The sequence below is a fragment of the Watersipora subatra genome, chromosome 1 (assembly GCF_963576615.1).
Source record: "Watersipora subatra chromosome 1, tzWatSuba1.1, whole genome shotgun sequence".
Taxonomy (NCBI): Eukaryota; Metazoa; Bryozoa; class Gymnolaemata; order Cheilostomatida; family Watersiporidae; genus Watersipora; species Watersipora subatra.
The window spans coordinates 46,361,552-46,379,350 of NC_088708.1; the positions used below are offsets into that span (position 1 = coordinate 46,361,552).

The 17,799-nt window shown below is 34.9% G+C and overlaps 1 protein-coding gene across 1 annotated transcript; it reads left to right on the forward strand.

Annotated features, from left to right (window-relative positions):
• The first annotated feature begins 2,000 nt into the window (after positions 1-2,000).
• LOC137394320 (high-affinity choline transporter 1-like) lies at positions 2,001-17,771 on the forward strand. Its single transcript, XM_068081041.1, has 10 exons — positions 2,001-2,098; positions 4,027-4,210; positions 6,135-6,285; positions 6,517-6,672; positions 7,756-7,904; positions 10,238-10,399; positions 13,545-13,674; positions 14,362-14,585; positions 15,559-15,757; positions 16,783-17,771. Exons 2-10 carry the CDS (start codon positions 4,061-4,063, stop codon positions 17,097-17,099), a joined length of 1,638 nt encoding a protein of 545 aa, XP_067937142.1. The 5' UTR covers positions 2,001-2,098; positions 4,027-4,060; the 3' UTR covers positions 17,100-17,771.
• Positions 17,772-17,799: the final 28 nt, after the last annotated feature.

A 17,799-nucleotide genomic window follows, 5' to 3' on the forward strand; every position in this document is an offset into this window, starting at 1 on the left:
TACAGTGAATGTTAATCATCCACGACAAGAGATACAGTCTTAAAACAATTGTCATTGTAACAGGTGCATGTTATAATATGCCACAGGTTGACTACACTGTACTGTATTCATCTCAGCATCAGCCTGCATATAGTGTCTCTTCTCACCACCCTAGACTAATATATCATCTTGCAATTAACTGTTGCATTTGATGCCCACCAGCTCTATAGGTAGTTCAATTGATTTATACAGCTTTTGCAGACATCCGGACTCAAAAATAATAGATTCCTGTGATTTGGTTGGTCTAAACTGAAGTGACACATTCATGATAGCCAATTGTGGTACAGTGACTGAAAGTTTTGCTTTTTTGAAACCTTTAAAAGACTAGAACACTGCGAACAAGCTCAGTGTAATATTAGCTAGAACTTCATATTATTGTATTACTATTATCTTTATAGTAATACACAGCAGAAATATTTTCTCTACATGCAAATACCTTCCTGTGTGACAATTTACCGAAAGCAAGCAATTTGAAACTAACAGGTATGTTTTTATAATGATTTTCTAGCCTCGATTATATTATTGATAAGACTATTTAATTATAATATTATTATAAAATACAGTACCCTGGCAGTCTGGTGTGCCATGAGAGATTACCAGATGTAATAACTATGTGTACAATTAACAATACATCCATAGTAGTACTCTGGCAGTCTGGTGTGCCATGAGAGATTACCAGATGTAATAACTATGCGTACAATTAACATTACATCCATAGTAGTACCCTGGTAGTCTGGTGTGCCATGAGAGATTATCAGGTGTAATAACTATGTGTACAATTAACATTACATCCATAGTAGGACCCTGGTAGTCTGGTGTGCCATGAAAGATTATCAGGTGTAATAGCTATGTGTACAATTAACTTTACATCCATAGTAGTACCCTGGTAATCTGGTGTACCATGAGAGATTATCAGGTGTAATAACTATGTGTACAATTAACATTACATCCATAGTAGTACCCTGGTAGTCTGGTGTGCCATGAGAGATTATCAGGTGTAATAACTATGTGTACAATTAACATTACATCCATAGTAGTACCCTGGTAGTCTGGTGTGCCATGAGAGATTATCAGGTGTAATAACTATGTGTACAATTAACATTACATCCATAGTAGGACCCTGGTAGTCTGGTGTGCCATGAGAGATTATCAGGTGTAATAACTATGTGTATAATTAACATTACATCCATAGTAGTACCCTGACAGTCTAGTGTGCCATGGGAGATTATCAGGTGTAATAACTATGTGCACAATCATTCTAGATGACGCAGTAAGGCAGTTGAGTGGTGCAGTTATCAAAGTGTTGATCTACCAAGCTGAATGTCATGGGTTCAAATTCTGTATAATGAAATATATTTTCTCCAACCTCCAGACAGACAGACAGACAGACAGACAGACAAGCAGTTGAATGAAGAGGGGTTTATTTTAGTAAATATTGTTAAAATTACAATTTTGAACACAGTTTTAAGGACCACAATATTATTATAACCGGTGTAAATTCTATCATATTATATGGCTAACTCAAAGATGAAATACTATCAGTTGGCAATATTCATGACAGTGGTTCTGTTTTAATATCTTGCAACAAAATAGTAGCTTGCTCCGTAAAATGTACATTACAAGCCCTGGCCTGAGGTTAGATTTTATATGCATCTTGAAATATCGCAAAAGCTTTTGTACAAATCTTTGGCTTCATCTACATCGTAAATAGCCTGTAATCTTAGACAAGCCAAGTAATCTACCAAATTAGCGCATAATAAGTAATACAAATTTCGCAGTAATAGAATATAACATGAGAGCATTATGCATGACTGATTGTGAAACACGAAAATATTAACAAATGTCTATTGTGTGAGAGAGAGAAGGCAAACTGTTTGACAAGGATCAACAAACTCGAGAGAGGCTCACGAAGGTGCAATGACAGCCTTAATCGAGCATTACAATACCTTCGCTCACTCACGCATGAATGGGTTCCATTGTGACCCGATCCGCTCGCTGTCTTTTAGTTGAACCAATGCTCTGTACAAGGGATAGTTGATATCATAAAAAGGCTAAGGGGGTAAGCTATGTATTCAAATTTTTACAATATCTTTGATAAGTCAATTACTACATCTTGGAATACTAGCAGTGATAGTATCTAAATATATATTATTTGGAGATGCTTGTACTTCTTTTGAAATTATAAAAAACTAATTTGGAGTAGTTTGTCATAGAACAACAATCGCCTACAGACTAGCTCTGGTATAAGAAACCTGCCTTTGTATCTATTATTTCATGTATTATTATTATTGTTTTTATTATGGTTACTGGATGTATGACAAAGTCTGCTCTTACACCAACCAAAAGTTGAAGCTGAATGCAGCTTAGGAATCTCGTGTTCTTGTTTCTAACGCTGACAAACTCTGACAGTCTTTAAAAAGTAGCTAATAGAATAAATATTCTTTTTTGCATGAAGTTTTCATAGCAAAATGGACAGGACCCGTTTTTAGATAGACAGCCCTTTTTTTATACATAAATTTACATAAATATATGTGTAATATATATAGGTACATGTATATATATATACTTGTAGTTGGCTGTTTAAAACCATTTGTATTGAAAAATGTTTTACGTATCGTACCACACTAAAAAAATAAAAAAGGTATTGTCATGTGTTGTTATAAATGCCTATATGTCCTGATTTGAACAGCAACAGCTATTGTACCAAGTAAGATATTTGTCTGTATTGAAGGAGTAGTACTCGTTGTGCCATGCTATATTCCAATTATTTCTGCTGCCTAATATTAATACGTTAATTGAGTTTCTAGTTTGTTATAATTTACACCAGCATCACAGGAGATGTTAACAATAATTATCACGCTTGTAGAGTGGGATAATTATTATCAACAGACTGTTGCTTTTGTGTTTGTGATTATTAACTTTACTACTATAATATAGGACTGAAAGAGAAACTGATAAATCTCCAATCGCTACCAACTATCTAGCAATTATGACATAAATTGATACGCAAAGTAGAGTAGTCAAGTACTAGGTAGTCGAGGATCATTTGCTTTGTATACTGTAATTCCAAATTCCTACGCTCTACCAATTGTGCTGTCTTGTAATCATGTTTATGTAATGTATTTGCATAATTCCTTTTGCCTGCGAATGACGCACTTTCACGTTACAAAATATGACCTTTTGCGTTAAGTGGATATTCTAAAACGGATAAAATTTAGGCGATGAAACTTTTCTATAAAACAATGGTAGACTTCAGTAACAAAAAATGAAAGGAAATGCAATTCCAAGTCGCTCACAATACCATCGAAAGATGGATTTTGGTTTCTATCAAGGCCATAGAGTTTGCAAAATGCTGTAGCCATAAATATAGATCTATAATATTAGCACACGTATGTTAAACATGATAATGATGACAGTTAGTTTTCTCGGAATACAGTAGATTTACATAACAAACACTGAGTGGTCAGGTTTATTATTATTGGAGTCACTAAGCTTCCTGCTTCTAAAAATAGCTAAACCCCAACTATCAAACACTGCTGCCGTTTGGGTAGATTCTCTCAAGCTATCAATGAAATGAAAGGCATTGGGCTGATTCTTCACATTAAAACTTTTTAACATGTTTTCAAGAGCTTAGAAAAGTAGACAAGAACAGACATTCTTAATAATGACTTTTCTCAAAATTTCAGTAGATTTTATCAGAATTTATTGATATTTTTCTATCACTTGCAATTGTTTTTGGTATTTGAGGTGATCTGGCCGCCAGGATGTTTTAAGATTAAAATCGACAAAACATGATTGCGGTTAAAATGCTCAAAAACGCTTTTGATGCTAGCACATTTAATAGCTTTTGTAACTGCCTGCTATGAAGGGAAAGACAACTACATCCTTTCTAGTGAGGCTTGCTATCAAATAAGAGGACATTGCAATATGTATCGATTAACACAGACTGGCAAGTGTCTACATAATGATTGTTTCTATTGCATACAGGTGAGTGGACTCTTTCCATAGCCTGTGAGACACAATGATAGTGAACGTTGGTGCACTCGTGACTGTGGCTGTCTGCTATGTTGTTATTCTCGTGCTTGGCATCTTAGCTGGCAGGAAGGCTAAACACTCTGAAAAGAATGCAGACACGGAGGAAGTAATGCTAGCTGGGAGGAACATCGGCAAGGTAGAGCATAACTGCGAGCTTTTGTTACAAATTTCGTTAAAAACTCCATTTAATTCCGTTAATAACTTCATTAATAACTTCGCACACTCATTTTTAATGGATTTATTACATGTACAATTCATGCTACTATAAACTCTGCAACTAGGTGCAAAAATTGTGTCTTTTGTAATGAGCTACACCTACATTCTAAACTGTATGATCATTGATTCTATATATAAATACTCCAATTTTGCTTCATATTCACTTGTCTATTCAAGTCAACAAATGAATGAGAAAAAATAATCATGCATTTTTCATTTTACTGCGTAAAATCGACAAACTAAGTGATATATATTGATCAGTATATATAAATCAGTAGATGATTTCTGTATATAACTGTACAGATAATTGTAGGTAACTGTATATATATATAATTTACAAACATGTATATATCTACTGATATATGTATAATAATCAGTGGGTATATATATATACAGTATATATACATTATATATACAGTATATATACAGTATATATACAGTATATATATATACATTATATATACAGTATATATACATTATATATACAGTATATATACATTATATATACAGTATATATACATTATATATACAGTATATATACATTATATATACAGTATATATACATTATATATACAGTATATATACATTATATATACAGTATATATACATTATAGGCCATTATATATACAGTATATATACATTATATATACCGTATATATATATACATTATATATACAGTATATATACATTATATATACAGTATATATATATATATATATATATATATATATATATATATATATATATATATATATATATATATATATATATATATATATATATATATATATATATATACTAGTACCTCTCTATACTGATACAAATGTGAAAATGAGATATCGGACTGCCTTTGTCCGGTACTTTGTCAGACCGAATGGAGAGAGAATGTAGAGGCTATTCCTACTCAAGATTATACAATTGACCGCTTGAACAGTATTAGCCTTCACCGATTTAGCTATCGGACCTTACGAAAAACCGGAAATAAGAGTGTAACGGCACATTTGAAATTGAAACGGCACATTTAAAAATTACAAATTAAAAATTAGGTAATTGTAGTAAAAAATTACTTTTTAAACAATTTCCAAAAATAACAAATGCAAAAGGTAATATTAGTTAATAATCAAATGTGCACATCTAGTGTGTACATACGGTATACGGTATATGATAAGAGCAAATCAATGCTAATGACTGTTACAGTATAGCTCAGTGGTTAAATGTGTGGTTTGCAACTTGCAGTTGCAATCTCAATGAGTTCAAATCCAGCACACAGCAAGCTTTTCATTCCAAATTTTTAATAGCTTTAGTTGAACAAACCGAAGTATACACACACACAGACATGCAAACTTTCAGTTTTATATGTATTTGTATATATAATAATATACAATATACATATATACTCTTTGTATATATGCTACTCCTACTATACTAATATATATACTAGTATATATACTAGTATATATTTTAGTATCTATGTATTGTTTTTATGGGAAAGTCCATAATCTTTTTTATAGAAAATTTGTTTTACGCATGGTGCTATAAAAAAAACAATAAATAAATAAAAAGGTATTGTCATGTGGCATTTCTTTTCACAAAAGATTAAAGAAATTAGCAAAACAATTTTTGAGTGCGTCTTTTTGTAAGTAGAAAATAAAAGCATCGTGTCGTGGAAATCTGATACTTGAGAATTGACACATATCTGTCCTGTATGAAAGAGTTAAATATCACTGAAGTTTGTCTACTGCTTCGACTATTGCTTGCAGGTGCCAGCAGGTAACTGCAAGTGCTAGCAGGTACTTGAAATAATTTTGAAGTTGTCAACTTTGTCTTTTTGTGATTATCTTTAGTTTGTTGGAGTGTTTACAATGACAGCAACATGGGTGGGCGGAGGCTACATAAACGGCACTGCTGAGATGGTTTATGCTGCCAGAAGGGGTGATGGCTCTGGTCTCATCTGGGTGCAGGCGCCAGTTGGGTTTGCCATCAGCCTCGTGTTAGGTAAGAGGAGAAACGATATGCATTTTATACATTGTTTATGATCTGTTGATTAGCCCACTCACTTTTCCCAGTAATTCACATGCAGTTACAATAATTGTTTTGTAATAGCAATGTTAGTACATACTTGTATATCACTATTTATGAAGCAAACTGCAAAATAAAAGCAAAATATAATATGAAAAAGTCAGTAAAATCTCTACAAAATAATTTTTTATGTGATTTTTCTTTTAGGTGGCTTATTTTATGCAAAGAAAATGAGAAGTGCTGGTTATGTAACAATGATCGATCCACTTTCACAAAAATTTGGAGACCGGATGGGGGCGTTGCTGGTTCTGCCCGCACTATGCGGTGAAATATTCTGGAGTGCGTCTATTCTGTCGGCATTGGGTAAGAAAACTTGAATCAAAGCAAATAAAATATAAAGTAACAACCTGTCAAAACTATTCTTTTATCTTCATTCTAGCGCAAGTGGCTATAAACAAAGTTTTAGCCAAATACAATAAACATATCTGCAATGTCTGCCATGTCAGAAATAATGTTTAAAAACTGTCCTAGTTACTGCCTATAGGTTGGAGATACTAAGCTGAAGTGTTCATAACGGTTCTGCCAAAGTCTGCAACTACAAAAACAAATTTTTGGAATCAATACTAACGTGGATGTAGGAAGCATATGCTATGGAGGCACTGAGGCTAAGACTGCCATTAGGCATTTGTTCATAACTCTATGTAGTAGTTATCTTTTTATTGAGTAATTTGTTATCACTGAATTCAATATTTTTGTTTTTACAAACTACCAACAGTTCTAACTTTTTTTACCAGCTAAAAACAAAGAATAATTATTGAAAATAAAATTAAACAGAAACAGACAATTTAATTGCACTAAACCTTGCCCTCTACAGCTAAAAATGCTTAGTCTGTGGAAACACCCAAGCATTAGCCTGAGTTCCCTTACCCAACCTCAGTGCACAGACACACTAGCCTGTCTCGTCAAAGGCTTAATTCATGGCTAAATGTATAAGACTTCATATTGGTTTTTTTCCGCAAGAGGAAGTGACTCCAACAATGAATCCTCAGTCTTATCCTGCTTGATTCAACTTAGTGACAAGGATGAAACATCATTCTCCTACCATAATAGGCCATAGTGAAGCTTTGTTTTCACATACTATATAATAGCATAGCCATCTAGGCAAACATTGTATTGCATGGTATACCTATAAGGTGGAAGGGGAATGTTGTGTCTTAACGATGATTTGGATGTTTAGAGGCACAAGCTACAAAATATTTTTCGTTAGATATTATATACGCTTTATTTTTATTAGAGATTCTAACTATTAGTATAGTTGATATATTGCCTGTAATGGATGGGGTTAACAAAAGCTAACACCATAGGCTACAGTCTGCTTCCTTTAGTTGGGTACTATTTATAGCCCAAGATGTATTCTGTCTAACAACTAGCCTGAGTTCTGTGCAGGTTCATCACTGGCAGTCATCATAGGATTGGAGACATGGCTGGCTATCATAGTATCGGCAGCGATTGCACTCTGTTATACAGTCCTGGGAGGTCTCTACTCAGTTGCCTACACAGACATAATACAGCTCATCTTCATGTTCATAGGCCTTGTAAGTAAATTGACAGTGAGTGCAGGTGGTTTACATTGACAGTCTGTGCAGGTGGTTTACATTGACAGTGAGTGCAGGTGGTTTGCCTGAAGTTGCTCAGTGCTAAAGTGTAGGACTTTACTGGGTAGGATTTTGGATCAACTCTTGTTTAAGGGCAAATTTTTAATATTCGACAGTCATCTACACCACTGATTATCATGGTGTTAGGGTTAGAGGTAGCCCAACTTTCAACATTAAGGCTGGTTGGCTCACCATCAAAGCCTAGCTTCAATGAAAACCTAAGAATGTTCTTACAAAGTTTTACTATAATAAGAGCCGTGTCTATTTGTCTCAAACCACAGTTACATGCTGGAAAAAATGCATGGTTCAAGGTTAGAACTCATGACTTTCAGCATGAAAGCTTTACACTCTAACAACTGCACCACTTGACCAAATGATTCCAACAAACATGCATGGACTACCAGGGCACTGCTAGTTGTTTATAAAAGGTAAATCCTTGCACCTAATTTTTTCAGCTCTACTCTTTGGAGACTAGGTATTTATAAGAATAACAAACACCATTCCTTCGTAAACCCCAGATTATAATAATATATACAAAATAAAAATATATAGACTTATTTATAGATAATTAATAAATGTAGATTTATCTACGCAGGAATTATAAGCTTACAGGGAGTTAGCAATATGTTCGGAATTTTTGGTGTTCGAAATTAGCAATAGTTTATATATGCCAACACAGAGCCAATAAAATTGATCATATTAGATTTTTAAAGCTTGATAGCTTGTTACTTTTAGCTTTTTAGCTTTAACAGCATTCTGCCTAAATGTATACAACACAGTTTATTATGCATTATTACATTTGGTATCGGATAAACACACATCGGCTAATCCATCTATAAAACTAAAAACTTGGTGTCGTTTGGTTGTGGCTTATATCAACTACACACAGAGAAGCATGTCTTTAATGATAATTGTGAATTTGGGTATTTTTACAAAATTTTCTCTTGCAAGTATAATAGAAAGCTTTGTCAAATAGTAAATAATAACACATGGTATGTTATGGTATGGTAGTATGGTATGGTATGGTATGTTATGGTATGGTATGTTATGGTATGTATACATAGTATGGTATGTTACTAAATTTTTGGCATACACGGCTTTAATGTTAAACTGTGTTATTAGGGCTACAATGTAAAATAAATGTTTGTCTTGTTTGTCTTGTTTGTCTTCATTCAATTCTTATTCCATATATATATATATATATATATATATATATATATATATATATATATATATATGTATATGTATATGTATATGTGTGTATGTGTATATGTGTATATGTATATGTGTGTATGTGTATATGTGTATATGTGTATATGTGTATATGTGTATATGTATATGTGTGTATGTGTGTATGTGTGTATGTGTGTATGTGTATATGTATATATGTGTATATGTGTATATGTATATACGTGTATATGTATATATGTGTATGTGTATATGTATATATGTGTATATGTATATATTTGTATATGTGTGTATATGTGTATATATGTGTATATGTATATATGTATATATATATATCATATATATATTTATGTATAGATATGTATAGAAATGTATAGATATGTATAGATATGTATAGAGCTAGATAGAGATGTATAGAGCTAGATAGAGATGTATAGAGATGTATAGAGCTAGATAGAGATGTATAGAGCTAGATAGAGATGTATAGAGCTAGATAGAGATGTATAGAGCTAGATAGAGATGTAGAGAGCTAGATAGAGATGTAGAGAGCTAGATAGAGATGTAGAGAGCTAGATAGAGATGTAGAGAGCTAGATAGAGATGTAGAGAGCTAGATAGAGATGTAGAGAGCTAGATAGAGATGTAGAGAGCTAGATAGAGATGTAGAGAGCTAGATAGAGATGTAGAGAGCTAGATAGAGATGTAGAGAGCTAGATAGAGATGTAGAGAGCTAGATAGAGATGTAGAGAGCTAGATAGAGATGTAGATAAATATATATATATATAGATAAATATGTATATATATATATAGTTAAATATATATATAGATAAATAAATATATATATAGTGTCTGACACAGTGTCTGATGAGTGTTAAATATTTTAACATCTTTTTAGCATGAAACTCTAAGTTATACAGTTTTTATTAAATTTTACACCGCTCTTTTATATCTATTTTATAGATCAGCTCAGGAAACTTCGAGCACTTTTATGGACAACGGAATACAAGTCTGATATATATATATATATATTATTAGCTAAGTTTGTAGCAGTCTAAGCAAATTCTTAATACAGAAAATAATTTGCAGGTGCTAGCCATCCCCTTTGCATTGACCCATGATGCAGTGAGCCCCATCACAGAAACGTCCATGTATGATATGGGTGGGTGGAAAGGCTATCTTGATGGCGTAGGGTGGGGCCTCTATATAGACTTTGCGCTGCTGTTAATCTTTGGAGGAATCCCATGGCAAGTAAGTAATGATGTCCATGACAGAAGTTGTAACTACGTGCTGCCTAGTATTTTGGCTAGTCAGTTGTCTTTAACATTCATTTATGTATAAAAAATTCAGTATACAAAATTTGTAATCTGAAGAAGTTGCTTGAAATAGGTTAAGTTTTTAAATTAAAATGTGTTTGTATGCTTGTTTTCTTAGATATTTATGATATTATGTTTTAAATTATTAAAATACGAATTAGTCATACAAGTCATGACCTGATACAACAAAACTCAACTTTGGTAAGTCTTGTTGGCAACAAGATTAATGATGAGAGTTTAAAATTCAAAATTTTAGAGGTTTTGTCAAAAAGACCTGACTTTTAACTGCTCGAGTGCTGCTCAAGTGCCGCAGTTACTGCACTGCCGCAGTTACAGCACTGCCACAGTTACTACACTGCCGCAGTTACTGCCCTGCCGCAGTTACGGCACTGCCGCAGTTACGGCACTGTCGCAGTTACGGCACTGTCGCAGTTACTGCACTGCCGCAGTTACGGCACTGTCGCAGTTACTGCACTGCCGCAGTTACTGCACTGCTGCAGTTACAGCACTGCCACAGTTACTACACTGCCGCAGTTACTGCCCTGCCGCAGTTACTGCACTGCCGCAGTTACTGCACTGCCACAGTTACTGCACTGCCACAGTTACTGCACGGCCGCAGTTACTGCCCTGCCACAGTTACGGCACTGCCACAGTTACGGCACTGCCGCAGTTACGGCACTGCCGCAGTTACGGCACTGTCGCAGTTACTGCACGGCCGCAGTTACTGCACGGCCGCAGTTGCTATGTTTCCAGATAAATTTAAAAATTTTTTTTTTTGGGAGTGCACCATAACAAAGAAGACAAGTTATGAGAAATAAATTAAAACTAAATTTTAATATAATCAGCCAGCAAGGCTTTTAGCTTAAAAATGTGCCATAGAGGTGTCAGCCGGACACCCATATAGGTGTCAACTGAACACCCATAAAGGTGTCAGTCGAACACCCATAGAGGTGTCAGCCGGACACCAATAGAGGTTTCAGCTGGACATCCACTACTGTATAAACAATCATTCAATGATGGAGTGCGTCTGCTAGCTTACTGCAAGTTTTTAAGAGCATTGTTGCACAACCACTGGCTCGGTGATCATGGCTGGACACGCGAGTTAAGTGTCAAGGGAACTTCGACTGAAGACATGCCCGGTTGCGGAAAGCAACTTGAGGTGGGAGGTGATTCTTGTCACCGCCAGTGGTCTTTTTGAACACCTGCTGCTAGTTCCATATTGAAGGAATGTTTTTTTAAATTTAGTAGTGGTGAATAAGAAAGGTTCTGTTTGCTGAAAAAAATGCCGTCGAACCTGACATGATCCCTCCTACTTAATGTACGTTGAACAGTTGGTGTAAAATTAGAGCAAACATGCAATTCCATATTCTGAGTAATTTCCAAAATATGATGCTTGAAGCTTCTCAAAAAGTCACATTTTTTAAGTGAAAATGATGTGCAAATCATTGTGAAGAACTATTCAGGAGTTATCATCAGTTTTCAGACTGAAAAATGACTTGACCAAATTATTATCTATTCTTACGAGACTGTTTGTTTGGTTGGAACAAATTAACTTGAACCGTAAAGTTTGGCTGTAGAGGTTTGACTGTATTAATTGATTTTGAGTTTAGAGGTTTGACTCTATTATTTAACTTTGAATGTAAAGGTTTGGCTGTATTAATTGAAATAATTTAAAATAAATTCAGGAAGTTTTATAGGAAGCTGCATCAACAGAAGCAATCAATCAGTGAAAATGCCAAAATATAACCAACCTTCACCAACCTTCATTCCTGGCTATAGTGCCAGTCAGACGTTCTACACATTGATACGTCTCATTTGCTGTTGCTGGGGCTGATCTGGGACTGATAGACTTAGGACTATAGTCAGGGTTTATATGAGCTCGTAGCTACTTTTACAATTGCAATCTCATTATAAGTGTTGCTTGGAGACTGGGCTAAAGCAATTTTTTACATTCATCCTTATATGAGCTGGATGAGCCCTGACTAATATTAGCTATATAACAGCAGCCAGTGTTTATCTGGGAAGGAAGCTAGGCTGAACGTGCCCATCTTTCTCCAAAGTTGAGTTTATAAAAACAGTATAGCGCAAATTAGCGGACGCGGAGGAGCAAACTGTGAGATTCTCCAATAATAAGTTTTTAGTTGTTTTTAGAGTAATCATAGCTTTCCTAGCCTTAAAACTATTGGTAATATAATCGATAAAGCGGAGGGGAGAGAAAAAACTGATGTTATATCAGGTTGAGTAAAGTTTTGCTCTAATAATATCATGGCAGGCGTGAGGTATCACTGACCTCTAAAGGAAAATGTAAAAAAAGTGTATATTCAAATCAAATGGAATGTGCTGGAAGTTGCCAAGTAATCTTTAAAAATAACATTGTAAATGGCTGAGCAGGTGCCAAATTTAGGGTGAAAAGCATAAAAGCATTGATAAGTGTAACCTCCAAGTAATAATAACATAACCGAGTTTAGAAATGAACACGGATGTATCTATGCGTACAGTTATTGACTCCACACTTATAAAATTAATAAGCGACGAACGCTTGATGTCAATTCTCATTCACTAGTTGCCCACATTTGGGATTGCCAGTTGCTGTTAGCGTGTTGCTAAATGCCACTTGATCTCTTCCATTTGTCTGACAATTGCTGCTTTGAGTGGGAAATTCTCTCTATCATCAGACCTTTCTCAAACTAATGTTTTCGATTCTACACAGAGTATACATGTACAATGCATATACATAGATTATGGCAATTTTCTGAGATTACTGATTTGTGAAATATATGGATGAGTAGAAGGAACCGGCGCATAGATATAAATGTATACAATATAAATGTATACGATGTATCTGTATACGATGTATCTGTATATGATATAAATGTATACGATATGAATGTATACGATATGAATGTATACGATATGAATGTATACGATATAAATGTATACGATATGAATGTATACGATATAAATGTGTGTGATATGAATGTATACGATATAAAAGTGTTTGGTATAAATGTACAGCATATGATATGAATGTATATGGTATGAATGTCTATGATATGAATTTGTTGCTGTTCGGTTTGAAGGTCTACTTCCAAAGAGTACTGTCTAGCAAGACAGTAGATGGCGCAAGGGTGCTGTCCTTTCTGGGGGCGATTGGATGCATCGTTATGGCCATCCCTCCAGTCCTCATTGGTGCAGCAGGCTACTCGGCAGGTAAAAATTACTACCAATAATTAGTATAATATAGCTGTTGTGCCAGTTTAGCCGGAACTCTAAAATGTTATATCACGTAATCAATTACATCAGAGTCGTGGACGCTTTATGCTTGCATATAGGATAAGCATACCATAGATACATTTTGCAATCAACATGCTGAGCTTAGAGTTCCTAGGAGCATTCTTTAGATTGTGAAGCTGCAATGGCAGTCCTACTGTTTGACACATTGAGGCCCGGACCAGAGATAATTCAGGGAATTGTCTTCCCACCTGACGCTACGCCCAAGTGAACTCTACGTGTCCGGTTGATGTAGAAGTATGAAATTTTGGGCACTTTGTTCGTAATAATTTTTCAATTTAATTCCAAGGTTTTAAGGCGATTGGACAATCAGTTATTGAAATATTGTCACAAGACTGAGAGCACATCAAACCGACCAAAAACGACTTCTGATAGAACATTGTTTCTAATGGCAAATTGTTTGACATTTTATGGTAACGAAGGATTTAAATTAAGAAAAGCTAGAAAGCTTCTCTTCAGTGACAAGAGCTTTATACTTAAGTTATGTTTTTTCTATTCATAACAAATACATGTATATACACACGCTATCAGACTCGGTGTGCTTCAATCATTACGTTCTTCCTACAAGATTAGGCTTTAGTCTTAACAAAGAACGTTATTTTTTAGACTGGAACCAAACAGATTACGCCTCATCCCTCACTGACACGGGTGATATTGAGGACTATAGGCTAGTTTTACCATTAGTGCTGCAGTATCTCACCCCACCCGCAGTAGCAGCCATCGGCCTTGGAGCAGTATCAGCAGCTGTGATGTCATCCGCTGACTCTAGCATGCTGAGTTCCAGCTGTTTGTTTGCTAGAAATATCTGGAAGCTAGTTTTTAGACCAAATGTACGTATGCATACTGAATGCTATATATATATATATTATTATATATATTATTATATATATTATTATGTATATTATTATTATTATATATATATATATATATATATATATATTAGGCATACACAACTTTTCTTTGCTAGCAAGCAACTTGCAACATTTTTTACACAGCTAGGATGTCTAATAGATGGATTTCAATTTACTTCATTTAGCAAAACAGAACTCTGGTAGATTAAATGCAGCCATCCAAAAGGTGTCCTTATTGGCTGTTACTCTTCTCTCAAGTATGTTTGAACCTTGAGTGGACAAATATTTTAACAGATTGCTGCATAGGTAATCATGGTGTAGGCCTCCACACTCCAAGATGTATCCTTAAAACCCCGAAAAATAGTTGTTTTGAGGCTTTTATTACATAGAAATTTAAATATCACCCAAATATTTGCATTCAAATCTCATATTTTCAAATAGATAATTTATTCAACTGTATGCACAAGATGTTTTATCTTGTTTACGATATTACATATCTGAATGTAACTAAGGCTCACCTTGAATAATTATCCCAAACTAATACCCAAGTATTCTAGTGAGTGTTGTGGGAGATCAGGTGTAATAACTAAGTACAATTATCCTTAAAGAAGTCCTGCAGTTGGTGCAGTTGTTAGAATGTTGGTCTATCATGCTTGAAGTATGATGTTCAAATCCTGCATAATGCAATCTTTTCCCCCGAACTTCCAACAGTGGCTTATGATTGATGAATACAGTTTTTATTAGAATAAAGACTGTTTCATCTTATCTACTGTATCAATATTATCTACTGTATCAATATTATCTACTGTATCAATATTATCTACTGTATCAATATTAGATAGTGTAATTTACATGTATGAGTCTTTCAAAACGTTGCTCAGGATTACCTACAAGGCTTTGAATTAATTTGAATCTTTGCGTTGCTGGCAAGAGCTTCTGCTTCCTACTACAGGCAAGTGAAAGAGAAATTGTCTGGGTGATGCGTGGAGGCCAGCTTGTATTCTGTATCATCGCCACGGTCATGGCTATCTATATAAACTCGATATACGGACTCTTTGTACTCTGCGCTGACTTTGTTTATGTTGTTCTCTTCCCCCAACTAACCCTCGTCCTTTATGTACCCTGGACCAACACCTATGGCTCTTTATCAGGTATGTGTCTGCTACCACACCCTTGATAAATGTGATCAGCAATTTGAGAAACAATCGTTCCATTACTACCCTTTCTTTCCTCAAAACATGATTGCTACAATTGAGAAAATTCACGATGTATTTTCAAAAATTGGTGTTTAGCTAATCAAAGTACTTGCTTGGTGAACGGATTGCAAATGTATTGCTAGCAATAGTCCATGGCCGTATACGAAATCAACTGTTTTTTATTTCACTTTAATCAAAATATGAATAGAACAGACAACTATTGTATTTAAAAATAGCAATGAATCACTGTTCACCTAATTTAATGTGACCTCTGATTCATGAATAAAACAAAATCCTTCACTGTGAACACTCGGTGAACAAGTTGGTTGTAAAGATGTCTATCACTATAGAAATGCCATCATTTTTCTGATATATAATAGGTATGCTCAAATTGATAGATTATGGTGTCAGATTCTACTGTGTGTCCAGATTCCGCTATTTAAAATTCTTGAGTGCCCATGCACAAATGGATAAGCTGTGAATGTTACAGATGCCAGGTGAAAAAAAGCACACTTGTTACTACTAGGAGCTATACTGTAGCTCTGCTGGCAGCATGCATGTTTCCACTCAGTCATGAATGTAACATAGGCTGATTGGTTGTCCGAATAAATTGGGTACAGTGTAAAGATACATTGTAATAACAAACAAGCTCCAATGGATGAGATGAATATTTCCATTATTTATAATGCTCAATTGAAATTTAATATTGGTTCATGGTGCCACATAAGAATTTAAATTCTTAGCAAGCTAGCTTCATATGTGCCAACTAAAATATATGAGCTGATTGTTCTGGAGCCAAAAAATGTCACAAATCTCACTTCTGTGAAAAGGGCCAACAAGGAACTACATGTATCTCCCCCCTCTCTCTCTCTTCCTCTTTCTCTACAAGAGTGATAAATTATCTGTCTCTAGATAGTGTCTCTGAATGTCTCACATATATGCTAAAAAAAATTGGTCCAATGATTTGTGATACTTTATAGGCTACATCATCAGCCTCCTCCTACGACTGCTGGGGGGAGAAAGCTACCTTTCATTCCCAGCTGTTATGAAGTGGCCATGGTATGACGAGGAATACAACACCCAATACTTTCCATTCAGGACGTCCTGCATGCTGATAGGCTTGTTAGTCATACTGATGGTGTCTTACCTGTTCAAGCGCCTTTTTGAGAGTGGAACGCTGGATGCTAAATATGATATCTTTAATGCTGTAGTGAATGAGAGAAAACAGAAACATGAGTACAGCACAAACACTAGTTATGAACTATCTGGGACAGTTAACCAGGCTCTGGAGAAGTGAGCGGAGTAATTACAATACCATGGTTCCTATATGATAACATACATGTAGATGCTTTTTCTTAGTGCTCTTGTCCAATGCTTATCAAATAGTTGTAACTGCAAAGTGAAAATCGGCATTTTATTGGGTATTATTTAAAATAGTTTATTTTTGTAATCATACATCCCGAACAAAAATACAAAGCAGCTTTAAACACCGAATACAAAAATGGGGTGTATGGCCAATATGCTGATGAGGTACGTAACATTCCTTTCTCAGTCTGGCATGTTGATGACGCCACTTACGATGTCAATCAGGCTAGTAACTCGAGCGGGTACACTGAGGAACAATAAAAAGCAGATGAACATGAGTGACAGACGATCTCAAGAAATTGAACACCCATTGTGAATCAAATTCGGATGAGCGTGCCAGTAGATTAGTTACTTATGACTAAGTTAACATTGCTACTACTTGCAGAGTTCACTGAACTAATACAATAAAGAATACTGAAATGAAAATCACTCAAAACTCTAAAGTAACAGAAAATGATGCTAAGTACGTTATCTATCAACATCAAGGTCAATTAATCTCAAAACATTTAAAAAAGCTGCAGTTCATGTAAATGACAAATGGTGTGTGTCAGCCAGCTTGGCGAGAGCAATAGCTAAAGGACTCCACTGTATGCTTGTTTAGCAAGACTGTTGCACACAGCGAGTTGTATGGA